Here is a 21992-nt window from a genome sequence, read left to right on the forward strand (position 1 = left end):
CTATGAAGAACTCTTCGGATTAGAACAGTGATTAAAGGTTCTCCCAAAGCATTAAATTCGAAGAAAATACTATTTTATAAAAAATATAATGCTTTTTGCCAAAATGGATAACCGTATAATAATTATATGTATATGTTTACGAATTTAATAAAGTTTTATTTTGTTTGTTGTGTTCACAGCTATTACAACTTCCATATTTGCTTAACTTAATTAATCTGCTAGCTATAAAAATTGCTTACGAGATGCGTCTGCTTTTTTTTATTTCAGTGTTTATTTGCGCTCCAAAATTGATTAACAAACACCAACAATTCGCATGCAAATATACTCGCATAGCGCTCGGCTCCCAATATGTTTACTTTATTTTTTTTTTCTAATTAACATTTCTTAGTACTCTGTCGTAATCGCGTACCTTAGGTGCGTGACTATTACATCGTGATTTGTAAGTTCGTTTATCGGCCTAGACAAAAACAAAAATAGCTTATATATTATATAGCTTTTCCAACGACATTCTCACTAACCTGAGATAGCCGAGTGTGTGCAGAGAGCTTCTTGTTGTTGTTGCCGTATAACGATAGCTGTATCATATATATAGCGTTGGAAACACGGCCTCCTACCTCACCAAAATGCTAGCGTCAATTATATATGATTAACATTGGAAACCAATTTTCGCGCTTTTGGCTTCAGTTATCTATATTTGTAGACGTGGTTGGATTTCTGTATCAAGTTAATCGCCAATTCAATTTGTAGTATCACCTAATTTGTGCTCGCGTCAAGTAGTGGCTCGCGTGCGCGTTGAAAGTTTATTTCCGCCCTTGGAATTTCTTGTGGTTGAACTTATATATTTTAGTGGTCCTTCGACAACTTTTTTGCGGTTGGAATATGTTTTACAATGTAAGCTCAAGGCATTTCTGTGAAGAATTTGATTGGTGAAAATTGTTAAAATAATTCGAAAAAAAACAATAAAAATAAAAAAAGTATTATTATCACAAGTGTTTTTGCAAACGAAAAAAAAAACAAAGGAGAACGTAAAAACCATTTGCGTTAAATATGAATTTATTCAATGAAAATATAAAATATAATACTAACAAAACCATATGTAAACCTATAACTCGAGGTGTCATAAATTCGATAATATATGAAATTAATAAGAAAATATGTGAATAATAACACCTTGTTCATTCCATTTTATAAACTATATGAAATAATTAAAGACATTAACAAAATCTGGTTAAAATTTAATAATTTATAAATATTTTCTTCTGAAAGTGAAACCAATTGAAGTGTTATATAAAAATATATCTTTTTAAGCTAGAAATATTCCAAAAAATTAAGAAAATCGAACAAAAGTAACAGAAATTATAAATATCTCATATCCACTGTCAACTGTTGGACAACAAAAGTGTTTCAAACGACTAAAGAATTTCAAATGCAGCCCAATATTATATTTCTGTTATCTTGTAAATGGTGATCCATTTCGAGGTTCTCTACTTTTTTTTAAGAATAACAACATAGAAAATTCAAATTTAATGAGGAATATTTATTATCATTCGAAAAAAAGAATTCTTTAGCATTTATTTTTTAAAGATTATCTCTTTCAAATATTGGGCGCGGCTACGTCTCAGATGGTCCAATTCGATTGGTAACTGGTGAATGGCACGCCTCATGTTTTGCTCCAGGCCCTGAATCGAAGTGGGATTATCTGCATAGACATTAGACTTTGCATATACCCACAGAAAAAAGTCTAACGGTGTGATATTACACGATCTTGGTAGTGAATCGACCGCCCCAAAAAGTGAAATTATCTGTTCTCCGAAGTACCCTCTCAATTAATCCATGGATTGATGAGATGTGTGGGTAGTGGCGCCGTCTTTTTGAAACCAATTGTCGACGAGATCACGAACTTAAATCTGGCATCGTTTTTGAAGAAATATGGAACGATGATTCCACCGGCCGGCAAACCACACCAAACGAGATGCGCAATTTTATTTGTTTACATACCCATTGAACCAGAAATGGGCCTCATCACTGAACGGAAGTTGGCTCGAAAACGGGAGAGAACTTAAGCTCTTAATTTAGATGGATGTCGATGTCTGATATGTATAATTTTTTATCGAAATTATGTTGTATGTTGGCTCGACAGCTGTCTTATAAAATGAATAATTCTGATTTATCGTATATACATATGTATATACTTCGTGATATATATGTATGTATATCTATTACTGATTGGTCGACTTCCGTGCAGTGTATAACTAGAAGTGATTAATGATTGTTTTTTCTGACATTTTTTATTAAGTCATCAAATTAAAAGTCATCAATATTATCTGTCTCCTCTTCAACTGTCAAATAAAATATATATATATATTATCAGTATTTGTACTATTTTAGGAATACCCATAAAGTGCGTGGTTGACGACTGAATGTCGTGTTTGTATTTACTCCACTTTTTAGGAAAACCTTCAATGTTTACAATACAATACACTTACACTTACAACTTTTTACAAGAAGTATACTTAAACAACGTATACGAGTACCTCGTACACAATCAATTGAATTACAAATACAAATATTTGAAAATCGAATTAAGGTAGTGATAATTTCGGGAAGATTCGAACATCATACGCTTAATAAAAATACTGTAATCGACACGAGTTCATGCAATAAAAATTAATAGGCCGAATTTCTATCTGAGAATCGATGATGAATTGTAACAGAATCGTTCCATTTCTGTAGCGGATTTGACGATGGAATTGACGATCCGGAAAGTTTTGTTATGTGTGTGTTGGATTTGGTAGAGAGATATCTAAGAGCTGCTCGCCTACGACAAAAGACTTAATTCGGTCGTGTATTGTCAACAATTTAACCGTTTGAAGGAAGCACTCATAAGTGACCAGCTTGTGCAAATAGGAGGGACATTTTGTTCCATCAGGATAACCTCAGACCACACACATCGATAGGGACTAGCTAGAAATTCCATGCGCATGATTGGCAGGTTCTTATGTATCCACCTTATAGACCAGAGCTGTTACTAAGTGATTGCTAATTATTGCGAATGATTTTTCTGGTTCCTCGAAAGAAATTTGTGAAAAAGGATTTCTATGAGATCGTCATTTAATAATGGCCTTAAAAATAGCAACATGTTATCGAACAAAACAGTATACGAGTATAACACAATCACACAAAAAAATTGTAGGTCAGCAAGAATACTAATTTGACATTACTTTTTAAAAATTCAAAATTGTGGACGAGTATGCATTTATTTTGAAAATGTGCGCGCCAGATTGGTTCCATTTTGAATTTTTGGAAAAACTGACACCGGATTCGTAAAACGTGACCCCGACAGCGATCGCAAAAACAAACACAATTGATCTAAATTGGATCTTTTTAATTATGCTAAATAAAACCATCAATGTGAAGCAAAAATAATGAATTTATTTTTCCTAGACCTATTATTGGTTGAAAACTTGTAATAGGTCTTTTAAACTTTAGACTAGGGATACTGGAACAGTAGCAGTTGAACTTGTTTTGGGTCACATCAACATCACTGTTTTATATTTTATTAGGAACGATCGACCAATAACATTATACGGCAAAATCGACTATTTTTACTGGGTATTGGACCAAACTAATTTTTTCAGGAGATTAAGTCATAAGTTAAAATTGGTATTATCTCATTTTCGAAAGCCTCAAAAATCGAAAATATTACTTTAGTCCAATATTCAGCCGAATGCCCATCAAACTAAATTCGTTTTTCAAGGGGATTCGAAACATTTTTTTCATATCATATCCTTAGCATCCACTGTTGGATCTTAAAGTGTATGATCGAAGATTTAATCCCAAGAAGAAACTTTTTATTTCGAAGATTCGTTCCCATCAAACACATCATAGCGTGATTTACGAAACAGTAATCATTATATTAGGGAGATAAGATTGTATATTGACCAGTTTGATTTACCGCACTTGTTTCGCCTTGCTGCTGAACTTGTTGAAGTTCGCTTGGACCAAGTGCTGTGTGCTTTCAAATTCTGTTATTGATAACGAATTTGTATCAACAAAAATTATGAACTTTCATGCTACTTACCGAAATTCTGTGCGTTCGAACCAGTTTCTAAATGAAACTCGTATGTGTTTACACTTGTGTGTAAGACTTGATAATTTCTGTAGCAAATGTTAAAATTACTTAAGTTGACTTATGTCAATTTAGATACTTTGACTTATTTTGATTAAATTTTGCGGTACTCGTTGTTACTTGTTGTCGCAAACAATACGCTAGTAACCATAGATTCGTTTCCAATAAAATAACGAGAAAGTGTGGGTCCACTTTTTTAGTAGAAATCTAATTACTTACTTAACTCAAATCGACTTAAGCGCTTTTAATATATTGCCACAGATTTCATTATCACCTATTTATGCCATATTTATCTCAAGTTGAAAATGACATTATTTTGAGCGGCAAAATGTAAATAACGCCTCATTTGCCGACAGCGTACGCTCTTCACATTTAACACTTGTACTCTTATTAGCCCACTCATAGCAAGTATTATATAGAAATATACATATACTACGTAGTACAACCAAATATGCATATCGCTCGCGAATTTCTTTATACGTTTCTTATTTACAAAAACATTTGCTCAGTTGGTTTTCGAAACAGCGTGGAGAGCCAGCCCGTACGCCGCGATAAGTACTATGCGGAATTATGACTGATCGAGCGTGCGAAACAGCTGTCGGTTTTCAGTTTTGAAGCTGTGTTATTACCGTTGAGTATACTCAAACGAGTGCTTCATATTTTTATAGTAGAAGAAACGCGTACCAAAGTTTTCGTGTTTTTCTTATTTCTTGTTTTTTAAATTTTGTTATTGTTGTTGTGAACAATTGACCTAGAATTCTCAGCAACATTATTGATTTTCGTTTTATTGATTAATCATTACAATTGTGCGTATAAAACTGTATTAAAGTGCAATGTCCAATATGGATTGGGTGTGGTGGAAGGATTGGTGGCGCGTCAAACGGCTACGTAAACGTTTGCGGCATGCCTTTGATGCACGCGAACAACAAGAAGCCGCTGAAAACGCGGAAGGCACATCAGCTACCAAACATTGTCGCGCGTGTAATAAGGCACTGCCGGACATTAGTTGCATGGACGAGACGGGTCGCCCGTGTCGTCGTTGTCGGCGTAGACATGTCGCCGCCAATACGGCTGTGGCTGGTGGCAGCGGTGTTGAACGCACGCCGGCAGCAGCCAATAAGCCAGATGACTATGAGAATAATGGCTATTGCTTTGAAGATCATCCCGATGAGGAGGATGAAGATGAGGCGTGTGGTGGGCACAATGATGTGCCGCTCGGTGTGGGCTTCGATGACGTTAATTATTATTATGGGGAGGACGATGATGTCGGCTATGATAATGTAGCGGACGATGACTTTTGCTATTGCGACGAGTGTTGGAATGTACGTATTTATTTAGCAATATACGAGTATATACTTCTGAATGAATTGAAGTGCAGATAGCTATGTATCAATATTATGAATGTATGTATGTATAAGTAACTAGATAACATTGAAATATAATTTACTTTTAATTCACTGTCATGAACATGCAAGTGTAATGAACAATGAATTTGTAAACGCGCCACTGTATCTGATATACTTACATATGTATGCATGTACATACAGTTGTGTGCATAATAATTGCTCTGTTCTCTTAGTAGTGAGTAAACAACAATAATTTTCATAAATAGGTGCAATCAAATATTTTTTTAATATATAATTGTTATTTTTAATTCATTCGATAAATTAAAAAAAATTCAAAAATATTTTCGAAATTATGCCGAAAGACTGAAAAACAAATTGCTTTAAATACACCCTCATAAAACCAAGGTCCCACAACAAACCTTTTTTGAATCAATTAAAGAAAATCAATAGCTCACTAAATTAAAAAAAATATTCCACTATTTTTTATGTCGGATAGCCTTTTTTAACGGAACGGAGATCGTCCAGGCATCAAAGAGTCCAATAAAACGTTGAAACTATTGAGCAGAAATACATTTTTGTTTATTTTTGTATTTGTATTATATTTAAAAAAACGATGTCCAATGCTGGTCGCTCTATATTAAGAAATTATATATTTCGAAAATATCTTCTTCTTATTGACTGGCGTAGACGCCGCTTAAGCGGTTATAGCCGAGTCCACAACAGCGCGCCACGCATCTCTCCTTTTGGCAGTTTGGCGCCAAGCGAAGCCAGGTCCCTCTCCACCTGGTCCTTCCATCGGCGTGGAGGTCTCCCTCTTCCTCGGCTTCCACCAGCGGATACTGCATCGAAAACTTTCAGAGCTGGGGTACTTTCGTCCACTCGAACAACATGACCTAGCCAGCATAGCCGCTGTCTTTTTATTCGCTGGACTATGTCTATGTCGTCGTATAACACATACGGTATTCGCCGTTGCCAATGTTTAAGAGACCATAAATCTTCCACAAAACCTTTCTCTCGAAAACTCCTAGTGCCGTCTTATCGGATGTTGACACCGTCCACGCTTCTGCACCATAAAGTAGGACGGGAATGATGAGGGACTTGTAGAGTTTAGTTTTTGTCCGTCGAGAGAGAACTTTACTTTTCAATTGCCTACTCAGTTCATAGTAGCACCTGTTGGCAAGAGTGATTCTGCGTTGGATTTCAAGGCTGACATTATTATCGGTGTTGATGCTGGTGCCTAGGTATACGAAATTATCTACAACTTTAAAGTTATGACTGACAACAGTGACGTGGGATCCAAGACGCGAATGCGCTGACTTTGTTTGATAACAGGAGATATTTCGTCTTGTCCTCGTTCACCACCAGGCTCATTCGCTTCGCTTCCCTATCCAGGCGGGAAAAAGCAGAACTAACGGCGCGGATGTTGTTTCCAATGATATCGATATCATCGGCATACGCCAGTAGCTGTACACTCTTATGAAAAATTTCGTAAAAATATACGATTATATATTATACCTTTTGCCCAAAAATTCTCGATCGATTCAAATCGTGAAATTGGGCAAGCAATTGAATAAAAATTAAACTCATTTGCTTTCGAAAGACATTTCTTCTTTGGAATACAGAACAATTTTGTTATTTCGATACATATTAGATCTATTATGACTAGAATTTTACGCCATTCTAAGCAACGAATGGTCCTACTATTATTTAAGCAAATCCGAATTAAGGAGCTATGTGCGTTTCAGAGATTGAAAACAGGAGGAACAATTCAGCATATCAAAGATCCATATGTATTTAAACAGTATTTTGTGAAATTTCCTCATCTTCCATGATGTGTCTTAAAAAAGACCCTTGACGTGGACAGCATTACTAATTATTTGCTCATCAAATAAAATAAATATAGTTAATGAACGAAGGAAAAATGGAAATATTAAAATTTTAATTTTTGGCAGATTTCTAAGTTCTTTGGTAAAATTTGCAAATTCGAGTTTTGAAATAAACGCGTTTAAAGTTTTACATTCAAACTGATGTGGCCCGATGGGGCCACCCGAACTTCCAAAGGGTCTATTTCTTAGAATTTTACTCGGATCGATTTTATATTTTTTGATAATATTTTAACATAATTAATAAGAAACTTTTTTCCAAATTATTAAATTTGAAAGTCACCTAACTTAATGCAATTTTTATACCGTTATTCGAAGCTGATAATACTATTTTAGTTTAAAATTATTTGAAAAATTTATCAGTGTTTATGTATATTCCAACTAGTACTGCTATTATTATTAACAGAACTGTATATACATATGTACATATTTTTTCACGTACCGCTATTAGCAAAATAATTAAGTTTGAACTAGAAATGCAAACAATTGAATTTATATCAGTTACGTTTTACAATGTTTTCCAAGTGTTATACATATTTACATTTATAAATACATATACAGAAGAACATATGTACATATGTGCATACTATGTAAATGAATAAAGCAATTTTTAATTGTTTGCACTTAAAATTAGCTTGTCTTGTGCAAGCGTCATGTATGCACGATAATTATGTAGATAGTGGCATTATTTTTACTCTGACGCCTTCAATAATAATCGCATTATATGCTTTCTTTGTCGTATCACTGAATCTCTCGTTGAAAGCGCCGAAAACAAAGAAATAATTATGGGTATTCAAATCATTGAATTATTATGATCTTTGTTGTTATGCTCACATGCCAAATGATGACGTTTAAAGTGCACATCAGCTGTTATTAAGTAAACAATTTTTTTTTTGTATTGATTAAACATTTGCATATGTATACAGATTTATTTAACATACATATGTATGAGTATAGATATGTACACTGAGAAGTAAATATTAAGCACTGTTCAAAAGTATGAAAAATTTCAAAACAAATACGGAGTGAACCCCGAAGTATAGGGTGTTTTATTAGAGGTAATGAATTTCCTGGAGGGATCTAAGATATATTTTCTAAAAAGTTAAAAACATCAGCTACATTTACAGCCGGTTTCACGAAACAAATTTGAGTGAAAAACAAGTAAGGAAGGGCTAAGTTCGGGTGTAACCGAACATTTTATACTCTCGCAATTTATTTATTTAACTTAATTAATATTATATAATACACAATTTGACCCACATATTCGTCATATATGGGGCATTCTCTGGAAAAAAAGCCACTTGAAAAAAAAAGTTATTTATTTTCTTTGGCAATTATATATCTTATAGTACATGTAAAACCTAAAATAAAACATATGGTTTTAGGTCTGTGTAACGAGGGGTTGCCATATTATAAGGGGCCAAAGTTTTTTGTAAAAAAATTTTCGAACCGCCATAACTTTAAAACTAATGAACAGATTTTAAAACACCATGTGACTTTTTTGTACAGAATTTCTCAAACTTTGAAACTGTATATCGGAAAGATTTTTATAATTAATATTTCATAGCAAAAAATGAAAAAAAAAAATTTTTTTGGAATTTTTAACAACTTATGCCCCCTTCGATTTTTTTTGAAAATATCTTAAAATGTTCCTTATTTCATCACCTTTTTACCCCCCAAAGGGAATTTTGGGACAGCAATATTTGTATGAGCTACAAATAAAAAACCAACTCAGAACATGATGAAAAATCATTGATTTATGCACTATTATTATCAGAATTTAGCGTAACCCAGGATTAACGACGTGGACGTAGCAGACATTTAATCCCTTTTTGTTTTTTTTAATTTTTTTGTATTTTTCAAATTTTTAATTTTTTTTTTGTTCATTAGTTTTAAAGTTATGGCGGTTCGAAAATTTTTTTACAAAAAACTTTGGCCCCTTATAATATGGCAACCCCTCGTTACACAGACCTAAAACCATATGTTTTATTTTAGGTTTTACATGTACTATAAGATATATAATTGCCAAAGAAAATAAAGTACTTTTTTTCAAGTGGCTTTTTTTCCAGAGAATGCCCCATATATTGTATAAAGTCCATTCAAAGTTGGAAACGATAATATTAGGTTAGAAGCACCGAGGTCCTCGTGTTCGATATATGGGGCCTTAAAAACCTATGGTCCGATTTCGGCGATTTTTAGAATGGGGCTGCCACACTATAAACATAGTATTTGTGCAAAGTTCTGCATCGATATCTTCACTAGTGCTTTCTTTACATATTGTAATGTAAACGATTCAGATCGTCTTCAAAGTTCTAGTATATGGGAAGTAGGCGTGGTTGTGAAGCGATTTGGCCTATTTTGACAACATATCATTGGGATGTAAGGAAACTATTACAAACCAAGTTTTATTGAAATCGGTCGAGTAGTTCCGGAGATATGGTTTTTGACCCATAAGTGGGCGACTCCACGCCCATTTTCCATTTTGTAAAAAAAAACTGAGTGCAGCTTCCATCTGGCATTTCTTATGTGAAATTTATTGTTTCTGACGTTTTTCGTTAGTGAGTTAACACACTTATAGTAATTTTCAACCTGTAAACTAAAAAAAAACGACTGCAGAAAGTTTGGTTTATATAGCTCTATTGGTTTGCGAGAGATGTACAAAAAACGTATTTGGGGGCGGGGCCACGCCCACCTCCCCAAAAAAATTACATCCAAATATGCCCCTTCATAGTGCGATCTTTCATACCAAATTTTATTTCCATAGCTTTATTTATGGCACTTTATGTGTTTTCGGTTTTCGCCATTTTGTGGGCGTGGCAGTGGCCCGATTTTGCTCATTTAATTTATAATTTTTTGGATGCCAAATGTCAATAATGGTGAAACGCGGGAAACTTAAGTGCAAAGTTAAATTAAAATTAAATGGAACTTAATTTTCAATTAAAAAATTTCGGGAAACCGGCTGTTAGAGAAATTATTTATATAGAAAATACTTTTTTTTTTCAAGAATATTTGGCTTCTGGAAGGTCTTTTTTAAGTCTCCAACAATAATTTTTTAGCATTCCTGCGCTCCATTGCCGAAAAGATGTCCGGATGAGAGTTCAACATACATATGTATTTTTAAGGACATATTACACCCCAAAGCTTTATATGACATTATAAGTTCATTTATTAAGTCTTTGTAATTTTTCGATTTAAGGTTTTATAGAAAATTTTGGATATCACCTGGACCTACAAATATTCCCTCTTTAATATAATATTTGGCTCGTTGAGTCTTACATCCTGTTATTTTCATCAATTTGGCGGATTTGGCACAAGCAGTTCGGAACTAAGTAGGATGGGCTGGTGGCCGAATAGAATTTTGCATATAAGGGGTAGTGTGTTTATACCTGGTTGTAATGCCTTTTATTTGAATCAAACAAAAACTTCCCTGATCCTTGGTTCTGTCCAAATCATTGGTATAGCAAATTCCATATGTCTGGGTTTAGACTAGGACTTATCGTGATTCCTCACAAAAAATCCAAAATAGTTTAAAAAGTATTAATTTCGACGCTGCAGTGTAAAGTTAATTCTCCACACACACAACAACTGTTAGGATTGTTAGTACACTTTCGTGGCATGTTTACAATGTAACAAATTAGTATATAAATGATGTAAGCTAGTCGAATGCAAAAGTAATACAGTCGTATAAATGAAGTAATTTAAAAAATGTCACGTATATGAGGTCAGAAATGCAGCCATTCCCAATCATTAACGCAAGATGCGCCCTTTTGATGCACTATTGTGAGACCTTTATATCTAGCTTTCTCGTTTCATCGTCAAACCATTGGTGCTTTCAATGAAACTACTTATTTCAGTAATACTTTTTGTGAACATCCATTCGAGGTTTGGTGCTATATGGATCCCAAGAGTTTTATGTCTGGTTCATCATAGGGCTCGGCATTCGCAGAGAAAATGGCATTCGGCATTCCCTACTAATTTGCGGACCTATTTTCTCATGTTATCCGATTGGCCAATGCCCCGTTATTGGCCAAATCTCCTTTGCTATTTTGCATTTGATTCTCGATATCCATTTTTCCTGCGCAATCTTTTCATACTGTGTGTGATGATCTCGCTTGATAGTGTATGACGGCCATGGTATCTGATCCACTTCGGATTCATCCTAAGAAGCTCCTACCATTGCCCACTCGTCTGCTTTCTCATGTTCGAAAATGTTCCTGTGGCCGGGAACCCATATTAATGTAAAAAAAATGAACGTGATTGAAACAAAATTTTAAGATATTGTTAATGAAAAGTTCGTGTGCCATAAACTGCTTCTCCAGTGTTATCTTTTGTAATGAATTATAATACTGGCTTAAGAATTAAATTAAAAACTAAAAATTAAACTGTCATATTTGAATTGCAAAGAACGCCGAAGAGGCTCTCCAGTACCCATGTCATTCATTAAAAGTTATAGCATGTTATGATTCGCTAAATGTTATAATGCTAAATATAGTAAAGCTCAACACTTTTTTTTTAATGAAGATGGAAGTCGTAGTTGTGGTAGGTAAATGATGAGCGCTACTGGAAAATTATTTGCGCGATTGACCACTTGGAAACCAATATTCGGTTCGTTATGGAGAGATCAAACCGGTTATTTTAAAAATAATCAAAAATATACCCAATGGATAGATGCAAAGGCAACCAAGGGATCATATACTCGAAAATCTTTTGATAAGACACTGAATATCAATATTTTGATTATATGCATTTCATTAATTAAGCTTTGAGCCACCCTGTTAATAAGTGATAAATGATAATATTTCTTCTTCTTCTTGACTGGCGTAGACATCGCTTACGCGGTTATAGCCGAGTCCAAAACCAGCGTAGCCGCTGTCCATAGTAACACCTGTTGGCAAGAGTGATTCTGCGTTGGATTTCCAGGCTGACATTGTTATTGCTGTTAATGCTGGTTCCCAGGTAGACGAAATTATCTACAACTACAAAGTTATGTTTGTCAACAGTGACGTGGGAGCCAAGACGCGAATTCACTGACTGTTTGTTTGACGACAGGAGATATTTCGTCTTGTCCTCGTTCACCACCAGACCTATACGCTTCGCTTCCTTATCCAGTCTGGAAAAAGCAGAACTAACGGTGCGGGTGTTGTTTCCAATGATATCGATATCATCGGCGTACGCCAGTAGCTGTACACTCTTGTAGAAGATTGTACCTTCTCTATTTAGCTCTGCAGCTCTTATAATTTTTTCCAGCATCAAGTTAAAGAAGTCGCACGATAGTGAGTCACCTTGTCTGAAACCTCGTCTGGTATCGATCGGCTCGGAGAGGTCCTTCCCGATCCTGACGGAGCTTTTGGTGTTGCTCAACGTCAGCTTACACAGCCGTATTAGTTTTGCGGGGATACCAAATTCAGACATCGCGGCATAAAGGCAACTCCTTTTCGTGCTGTCGAAAGCAGCTATAAACTCGACAAAAAGGTGATGTGTGTCGATCCTATTTTCACGGGTCTTTTCCAAGATTTGGCGCATGGTGAATATCTGGTCGGTTGTTGATTTTCCAGGTCTAAAGCCACACTGATAAGGTCCAATCAGTTTGTTGACGGTGGGCTTTAGTCTTTCACACAATACGCTCGACAGAACCTTATACGCGATGTTGAGGAGGCTTATCCCACGGTAATTGGCGCAAATTGTGGGGTCTCCCTTTTTGTGTATTGGACAGAGTACACTGAGATTCCAATCGTCAGGCATGCTTTCTTCCGACCATATTCTGCAAAGAAGCTGATGCAAGCACCTTATCAGCTCTTCGCCACCATATTTGAATAGCTCGGCCTATCCATCCATCAGTAGCTTGATGGATTTTCTTATGCTGGAATCTAGTACTACAGACGACCATATTTCGGGCCCCGGCGAAGTCGATCAGCCTCAGACCGTTTGGTGATGTTTCGTCATGGGGGCTGAATTTTCCGACTGTTGTGCCAAAGACACCTTCTTTACCCACCCTAGCGTTGAAATCGCCAAGCACGATTTTGACATCGTGGCGGGGGCAGCGCTCATAGGTATGTTCTAGGCGCACATAGAAGGTGGATGATAATATTTAAGTTATTTAAATATCTCGAATAGATATACATACATATTTATTGGTCCTTGACACATTTTGGCAAAATATTTTATTTTTAGTGCAAAAGTGAACTAGTTTTTTTAATATATACGCTACGAGATAAATAAAATTTAAAATGTATTATTTCTGAATTCGCTTGTGTACAATTTTATGTCTTGGGGGTACATTGACATAAAAATATGTTAAATGTTGTCTAAAAACATCATAATAATAGTTTTTTCTTTTTTTAATGACACCAAGGTATTTTTTATTGCGTTTTCATATATGCATAACCAAATAGTTCAGAAATATTTTAATTGCATTGGCTTGAGCGCTGCTTGCTTTTATTGGTATAAACTTAGTGAAAGATTTCGAAAGCAACAAAATGTTCAGCTTAATGGCTTGCCGATTGCAATTAAATAAGAAAAAATATATTTAAAAAAATGTTAAATTGTATTTATTTTTTTTTTTTTTGTATTAACAAATTAGAAATTTTATTTAAAAAATCAACTTGGCAATCATCGATTGTTGCCGTCAACTTAAAAGCGTCGCAGACAAATTTAAAATGTTGTATAAAAAAATTTATTGTTTGTTTCAACAGGGAGACGGCGAAAGCAATGACGGCATGGACTCGGATTGCAGCACCTGTTCGAATCCTGGCAAACAAGTGGTTGTGGGCATTTGTGCCATGGCTAAGAAGACGCAATCGAAACCGATGAAAGAGATCTTAACACGCTTGCAAGAATTCGAATTCATTAAAATGCTTATATTTTCCGAAGATGTCATTTTGAAGGTGAGTAACTGTAATATGGTAATTGTAAAGGGATAACTGAAAACTGTTAACTCTAAACTGTTAACTGTAAACTATTAACTGATAAACTATTACTGAATAATAAGTATTTTAATTTTTACACTTTAGGAACCGGTAGAAAATTGGCCGCTGTGTGATTGTCTCATTTCGTTTCATTCGAAGGGCTTCCCACTGGAGAAAGCCATACAATATGCGCAACTGCGCAAACCCTACGTGCTCAACAACTTACACATGCAATATGACATACAAGACCGGCGCCGTGTTTATGCTATACTAGAAAAGGAAGGCATTGAAATACCACGTTATGCGGTTTTAGATCGTGACTCGCCAGACCCGAAACGTAAGTTACAATAACTTGTGGGCTAAATCGCAGTTAAAAATATGTAAATTTTAAATATTTTTAGAACACGAGCTCATTGAGTCTGAGGATCACGTTGAGGTGAACGGTATTATTTTTAATAAACCTTTTGTGGAGAAGCCCGTCTCGGCCGAGGATCATAATATCTACATTTACTATCCCACATCGGCAGGTGGCGGCAGTCAGCGTCTCTTCCGCAAGGTGCTGTGACAATTTGACACATGCGTGTATCAAGTTAACTACATATTCTCTATCCTTTACAGATTGGCAGTCGCAGCAGCGTTTATTCGCCAGAATCGCGTGTGCGTAAAACCGGTTCATTCATCTATGAAGATTTCATGCCCACTGATGGTATGTATTCGTACTCCCTTTGCAAATTTCTTGTAGCGAAATTCGTACCTTGCGCCAAAAACCAAAAAAATGCACTAATTTTCTTCTGATACGTTTAGCCCATCGTTCGCATTTGATTTTGATTGCGAATACCATACAAATTTGTACTGAATTGATTTTGTTTATATTTTGCGAGTTTTAGCAACGCATTTAAATTTGGTTTTTGAGAAATTATATTTGGTATATCTTCACGGGCATTCGTAAGTGGTTTGATTGCTTAACTTTATTTTGAAATACGCTTATATAAGTAAAATTAATATACACATACTTTTTTGCATCATAACAATTATGTTGTTGTTTGTATGATACACTCATTATGTGCACCTCATGTATGTTCATACAAGTTTCAAATAATGTGTATTCCTAAAACGCCGGTGAGTTAAAAGTTTATAGCAAAATTTTGTTTTCAATCACTCCGCATAAAAATGTTTCCACATCCATCAATTGTCGATTGCCGTAAAAGCAATGTATATGCATATCCATGTTTTTGCTGCATGAAATTCAACTTCATTACTACTAAGATTTTTGAAAAACATAAATTATTGTAACATGCATTTTAGAACTTTTCTCAGCCTGCTTAAATAAAGTGTCATGATAGTTATTTTCCATATATTTGTAAATATGACAGCACATTTTTTTGGTAACCACTTCAGATTTCACTTTTTTGCATTTCTAACCTCACACTTCATTTTTTTACGCTCTCAAGTTGCTAAGAGAGTATAATAATTTTGTTCACCTAACGGTTGTTTGTAACACCTAAAACTAATCGAGTTAGGTATGGAGTTATATAAATATATATATATCATCTCCTATCTCCCATCCCTAATTTCATATAGGTTTTCCAAAAATACGGTGGGCTTTATTCCGGATATATGTATTGGTTAATATATGAGATAACTTAGCAAAATAAAGTGAGCGTGTAGTCTTGGATATAGTGTACCTTGTTGGTGAAAATGAATGAAATCGGTTCAGGAATTACCTCAGCCCTCATATCTATATATGACGATTTTGGTTATTCTATTAAACTTTATGCCGAATTTATGGTTAACATGCAATGTTATCTTAATAAAATTTCTTCAATAAATTGCGAGAGTATAAAATGTTCGGTTGCGCCCGAAATTAGCCTTTCCTTACTTGTTTATCTGTATAGTTATAACACTAGTATATAGATATTTGTTTGTCGACAAATTTGCCTGAGAATTTCAACTGCGTTCTATCTTTTACTTGAAAGTTATCTTTAACCACCATATTTAGCTTTGCCTGACAGCAAGTGGTCACACTTAGGCCCATTGGGCTTCCCGAGAGTACCCTGATAAGCATCACCTTAATAACTCGGTCGATTTAACGAAGCTTCTGAGTTTTTTCCATCCCAGCTGCCCAATTTCTCTTAGATTTGAGTATTAGGAGCCTTGGAAGGTATCTCTTCTTAACCGACAGAAGGCTGGGCATTCGTAAAGATAATACTCTAGTGTCTCGTGATCTCCCGCACACGCCCTGCATTCTGTCGATTCTACTATACCAAGTCTCTACAGGTTTTCTCTTAGAGGTCGGTGACCCGTGATAACCCCTATTTTACAGCTTAGTTCTCTTTTGCTCAAAATAAAAAGTTTTTTGGTCTGACCATAAACAATTTTAACGTTCGAAAACGAACACTCTTTGAATAGAGTTTATAAGAAGATCTGCACCAATTTTTTTTAATTTTTGATACCAAATTATACTCTGTTGGTTCCATTTCAAGTTAATAAAATCTTTAATGTAACGGTTTTGTTAATTTCAGTTTTGACAGGTTTCTTCATAATTCATAGGAAGGTCTAATAAGCTAATTGAACTCAAAATGAGTTTATGTGTGAAGTGAGCTGTGGTTCAATTTAAAACTATACGAGTTTGTAGAGAATACCAAAAAAAATACTGCATCAAGTTTTAATTACCTCGATCATTTGTATTTTTATGACATGAGGTCGTTCTCGAAGTTTTACTTTTCTGTGGTAACCTCTCTAACATAGTTGTTTTACAGCTTTGCAAAATACCGTTATACTAAAGTTCTTTACGTACGCCACATTCATTCCAATAAAAACCATCTGTCATATCTGTACATAAAATTGATTTTTTTAAAGAACTACAAAGAATTTATTAATTAAAATAATTGGAGTGATTCGTTTCAGTTGCTATTCATTGCTCATCAGCTCAGGCGTCTTCTATAATCTTTATAGCACCTACAAGATCGACTAAGAATCCAGCATTACTTTTAAAACTTAGTATACTTTTCAGGCACGGACGTTAAGGTGTACACAGTCGGACCAGATTATGCACATGCCGAGGCCCGTAAGTCCCCAGCATTGGACGGCAAAGTAGAGCGTGATAGCGAGGGTAAAGAAATACGCTATCCAGTCATATTAAACAATGCTGAGAAGCTCATCTCACGCAAAGTTTGTTTGGCTTTTAAGCAGACCGTGTGCGGCTTCGACTTGTTACGGTGTGTATTTACTTCTAATCTTTTCATTACTGGCTTTTGCTTTCATGAATGCTTTCTTTTTCTACTAACACAGCGCCAATGGTAAATCCTATGTTTGTGATGTGAATGGCTTCAGTTTCGTTAAGAATTCGAATAAATATTACGATGACTGCGCCAAGATACTGGGCAACATGATATTGCGTGAGCTCACACCGACCCTTCATATACCATGGCTTGTGCCCTTTCAGCTGGACGATCCACCCATTGTGCCGACCACTTTTGGCAAGATGATGGAATTGCGTTGCGTGGTGGCGGTAATAAGACACGGCGATCGCACGCCCAAACAAAAAATGAAGCTCGAAGTGCGGCATCCCAAGTAATAGAGTGTTGGATTGGACGTTTTATTGTGTTGTAAATTATATATTAAACTTTTATTTGCAGATTTTTTGAGATATTTGAGAAGTATGATGGCTATAAGGATGGTCACGTGAAATTGAAGCGTCCGAAACAACTGCAAGAAATATTGGATATTGCTAGATATCTGCTATCGGAAATACAAAACAAGTCAGCCGACGCCGAGATACAAGAGAAGGAGAGCAAGTTAGAACAATTAAAAAATGTGCTTGAAATGTAAGTGTGTGCGTGTTTGGGTATGTAAGTATTTAACTACTCTCTTTCATCTTAATAAATTAGGTACGGACACTTCTCTGGCATAAATCGTAAAGTACAAATGAAGTACCAACCGAAAGGTCGTCCACGTGGCTCTAGCTCCGATGACGGTAATACTTAACAAAACAAGTGCTTTGCTATGAATTATTTTCTATGTTAATTTTTTGTTTATTTTGTTATTCGTATATCTTAAGCATCAAAAATAACAACTCAGTTTAGCTTAAATGCAAATAGACACCTATTGCGCATTTCTCACACTCACTAGATCACATCCAACCGGAACGTACCTAAATTTGTATTCGGCAAAGAACAGTCAAATAAGTTTTTGCCGCTACCACAACTAAAAAGACCGGTGTCTGCAAGCTCGGAGTATCGAAAGTTTTTCATCCACAAAAGCTGCATGTATCACCTCAGTCTGCAGACATCACTGACAAGCTTTCTTAATTTTCTAACCTGTCTGAAGTTTTTCAGTTTGTATAAGCCGAGACATTTGCAGCCACTACAGATAACTTTCCAATTTATATTTCTTTTAATGTTGTTGTGATCGCGACAGAAAACATTCCCCAAATTATGTGGAACTTCTGTGTATTGAAAGATCCCTCGAACTGATTTCTCTCAGGAGGGGTCATCTCGCCGCGATCATTGATGTGCTTATTGGACCTTGTCCGATAGGCGAAGTGGAATCATCTAAGCATTTCCTCCTCCAATGTCCTCCTTTTTCCAGACTGAGTTTGAAGATTCCAAGAGTTTTGCCGAATCATAACGGGTCTTTTTGATCCATTAGGAGTTTATTGGTATCATAAAGGACAGAGCTCTAAACTGTCCAAGTGAGATATTCATGTATATCAGTGATCTGCCTACTAACCTAACCTAACCTTTTTGATGTTGTGTTGATCAACTTCGAATATTGACCCCGGCTCTATTGACTTTGTGGTTACCGTTTTCCTAGTTATTTTATGGAGCATATTTCTTAATTTATACATTTTGTATTACTATATAACCTCTAAATTATATAGACATTTGTAGTGATTTTTTGGTTTCTTTTATTTCAATTTTAATACTTTTTCATTAATATTATATATGTACTCCTTTTATTTTTATTATTTTTCTTGTAATTAAATTATTTCTTTACTTTTTTTATAATCATTTATGATTTAAAGTAGATGCACCTAAAGAGCCGTCTTTAGTTCTGATCTTAAAATGGGGTGGTGAGTTAACGCCTGCTGGTCGCATACAAGCGGAGGAATTGGGACGCATTTTCCGTTGCATGTACCCTGGTGGTCAGGGTCGACAGGACTATTCAGGCACACAAGGCTTGGGACTGTTGCGGTAATTTACAAGCATTTATTCATTTTTATGTACTCGAAAAAAATTGTCATATTTCTAGTTTACACTCCACATTTCGTCATGACTTGAAAATATATGCTTCCGACGAGGGACGCGTACAAATGACGGCCGCCGCTTTTGCTAAAGGGCTGCTGGCGTTGGAGGGTGAACTCACACCGATATTGGTGCAAATGGTGAAGAGTGCTAATACAAATGGTTTGCTGGATAATGATTGTGACTCTAGTAAATACCAAAATCTGTAAGTATTTAGTGGTAGTGGCAAAAAATGTTGATGTATTGCTAATCTGCAATATTTGCTTCAGGGCCAAGCAACGTCTGCATGATTTGATGCGCGTTGACCGTGAATTTTCCGCTGACGATCGTGAGGTGATTAATCCGTGCAATAGTATTTCCATTAATCAAGCGCTCGATTTTGTGAAGAATCCTGTAGAATGTTGCAATCACGTACACAAACTAATCAAAGAATTGTTAACCATTATAAGTGTAAAGAAAGAAGATCCCAAAACTAAAGACGCTATTTTGTACCATGGTGAAACATGGGATTTGATGGCACGTCGTTGGGAGAAAATTGAAAAGGATTTCAGCACCAAATCTAAACAGTACGACATTTCAAAAGTACCCGACATTTACGATTGCATCAAATACGACTTGCAGCACAATCAACACACGCTGCAATACGATCAGGCCGAAGAATTGTACATATACGCCAAGTACCTAGCAGATATCGTCATACCACAGGAGTATGGTTCAACTGTGCAAGAGAAGTTGGCCATTGGTCAGGGCATTTGTACGCCATTATTGAAGAAAATCAAAGCCGATTTGCAGCGTAACATCGAAGAAGTCGGCGATGAGTCGGTAAATAGACTAAATCCACATTACAGTCATGGTGTCGCCAGTCCGGGACGTCATGTACGAACACGCTTGTACTTCACCAGTGAAAGTCATGTGCACTCATTGTTAACTGTTTTGCGCTATGGTGGTTTGCTGAATGTGTTGAATGATGAACAGTGGCGACGTGCCATGGATTATATTTCCATGGTGTCGGAGTTGAATTACATGTCACAGGTTGTGATAATGCTGTACGAGGATCCCACAAAAGATCCTACATCAGAGGAACGTTTTCATGTGGAACTACACTTCAGTCCGGGTGTCAATTGTTGTGTGCAGAAAAACTTGCCACCCGGTCCTGGCTTTCGACCGCACTCACGCAATGATTCTGGCCATCCCAAGCAATTGGTTGGTGAAAAGCATTTTATTTTATGATTGTATTATTTTATTGCTTTATAATTTGTATTATTATTAAAGGGATCAAGTAATTCTTTTCTAAAAAATAATTCCGCTGGAGATGAAGCAAATCCGCCGCGTATAGAGGAGGAAAACGACTCGGAGGATAGTCCTGTGAGGAGCCAATCAGATGTAAGCAACTCTTTACCGTTATTTTGTTGGAATATGTTGTTGTTCTTGTAGCGTGAGTAAAACAACCCACAAACAATTGCAAGATGATAAACTTTGGCCGTATAAAAATAAAAATCGAGTTTCGTTCCTCACGTAGACGCAACTGTAGTGGAACGCATGCGTAGTTTAATTGATTTTATTGTAATTGATACGCTACAATAAACAAATACAATATTCCATCTTATTGTTAATTTTTATAAATTTGATTTAATACTTATTCATACCAACTTTAGGGTTATGATAAGGACTCACCACCTCACACTAAACATCAAAAATCCAAACCAATACCAATTGGTGCACATCACACGGTAAGCGGTCATGAAGCGGCGCACTTGGCAAAACGTCTCAATGAAGAATTGGCTTCACAACAACATTCACTGGAATCACAACGCCCCATCAGTCCCGATGCCGAGCCGCGTTCACGGAGCTATGAACAACGCGATCAAAAACGTGCTAAAGGTATGTGTCGTTTAGTGTTTAATGAATTTTACGTTGTTGCTGCTGCGTTTGAGTACGTCTCCTGTTTTGCTTTTCAACAATTTGTTTCTATTTTGGTAACAATTAACACACTATTGTCCACCATTCAGTTTTATGGTCGGATTATTATTTCACACCCACACACACACATTTACACAATTGTCTTTTTATTATATTTTTGTCCATTAACGTCCCTAAATTAGCATGTGCCGATCTATGTGACCTTCCATTGGTCATATAATATGTATTAAATGCTATTTTTTTATTATTTATTTTCTAAGTACACTTTTAGTTGCAGTCAGTACATTATACTAGCTGCAAGTTTATTAGTTTTCACATTGATCATAATAGTTGCGATCGAATGTTAATTATTAGATGAAATTAGGGAATTTTGGTTAGCTATTATTAGTCTGCATAAGGATTTAGAAAGGAAGTGCGGCTTTAAAATCTTAAAATTTTCCAACAGTATGTCTTACACGGTAAATATATAAAGATAATTAGTAAATAGGAAAATAGTTCTCTATTGATTATAGAGAGTCTCCGCTGTTAGAGGGTAGACACTTGCTTATCCAAATCCATTATGT

General features: G+C 35.6%; 1 protein-coding gene across 16 annotated transcripts in view; it reads left to right on the plus strand.

Moving 5' to 3' along the window:
- The window catches only part of LOC105218058 (inositol hexakisphosphate and diphosphoinositol-pentakisphosphate kinase), a 38354-nt gene that overhangs the window by 3389 nt on the left and 12973 nt on the right, over positions 1–21992 (plus strand). For 4 of the 16 annotated variants that reach the window (XM_054232211.1, XM_011193401.3, XM_011193402.3 and 1 more), the window contains 13 exons: positions 14051–14242; positions 14369–14600; positions 14665–14819; positions 14882–14969; positions 17265–17481; positions 17555–17836; positions 17902–18090; positions 18154–18239; positions 19290–19458; positions 19517–19714; positions 19779–20712; positions 20782–20892; positions 21165–21390. In XM_054232211.1, coding sequence (XP_054088186.1) covers positions 14051–14242; positions 14369–14600; positions 14665–14819; positions 14882–14969; positions 17265–17481; positions 17555–17836; positions 17902–18090; positions 18154–18239; positions 19290–19458; positions 19517–19714; positions 19779–20712; positions 20782–20892; positions 21165–21390 — 3079 coding nt within the window. Of the gene's footprint in view, positions 1–751; positions 892–4630; positions 5452–14050; positions 14243–14368; positions 14601–14664; positions 14820–14881; positions 14970–17264; positions 17482–17554; positions 17837–17901; positions 18091–18153; positions 18240–19289; positions 19459–19516; positions 19715–19778; positions 20713–20781; positions 20893–21164; positions 21391–21992 lie in introns of those variants that run through there. The other 12 variants (XM_029043929.2, XM_029043930.2, XM_029043932.2 and 9 more) reach the window with 8 other exon arrangements.

This window comes from Zeugodacus cucurbitae, chromosome 5, assembly GCF_028554725.1.
Source record: "Zeugodacus cucurbitae isolate PBARC_wt_2022May chromosome 5, idZeuCucr1.2, whole genome shotgun sequence".
Classification (NCBI taxonomy): domain Eukaryota; kingdom Metazoa; phylum Arthropoda; class Insecta; order Diptera; family Tephritidae; genus Zeugodacus; species Zeugodacus cucurbitae.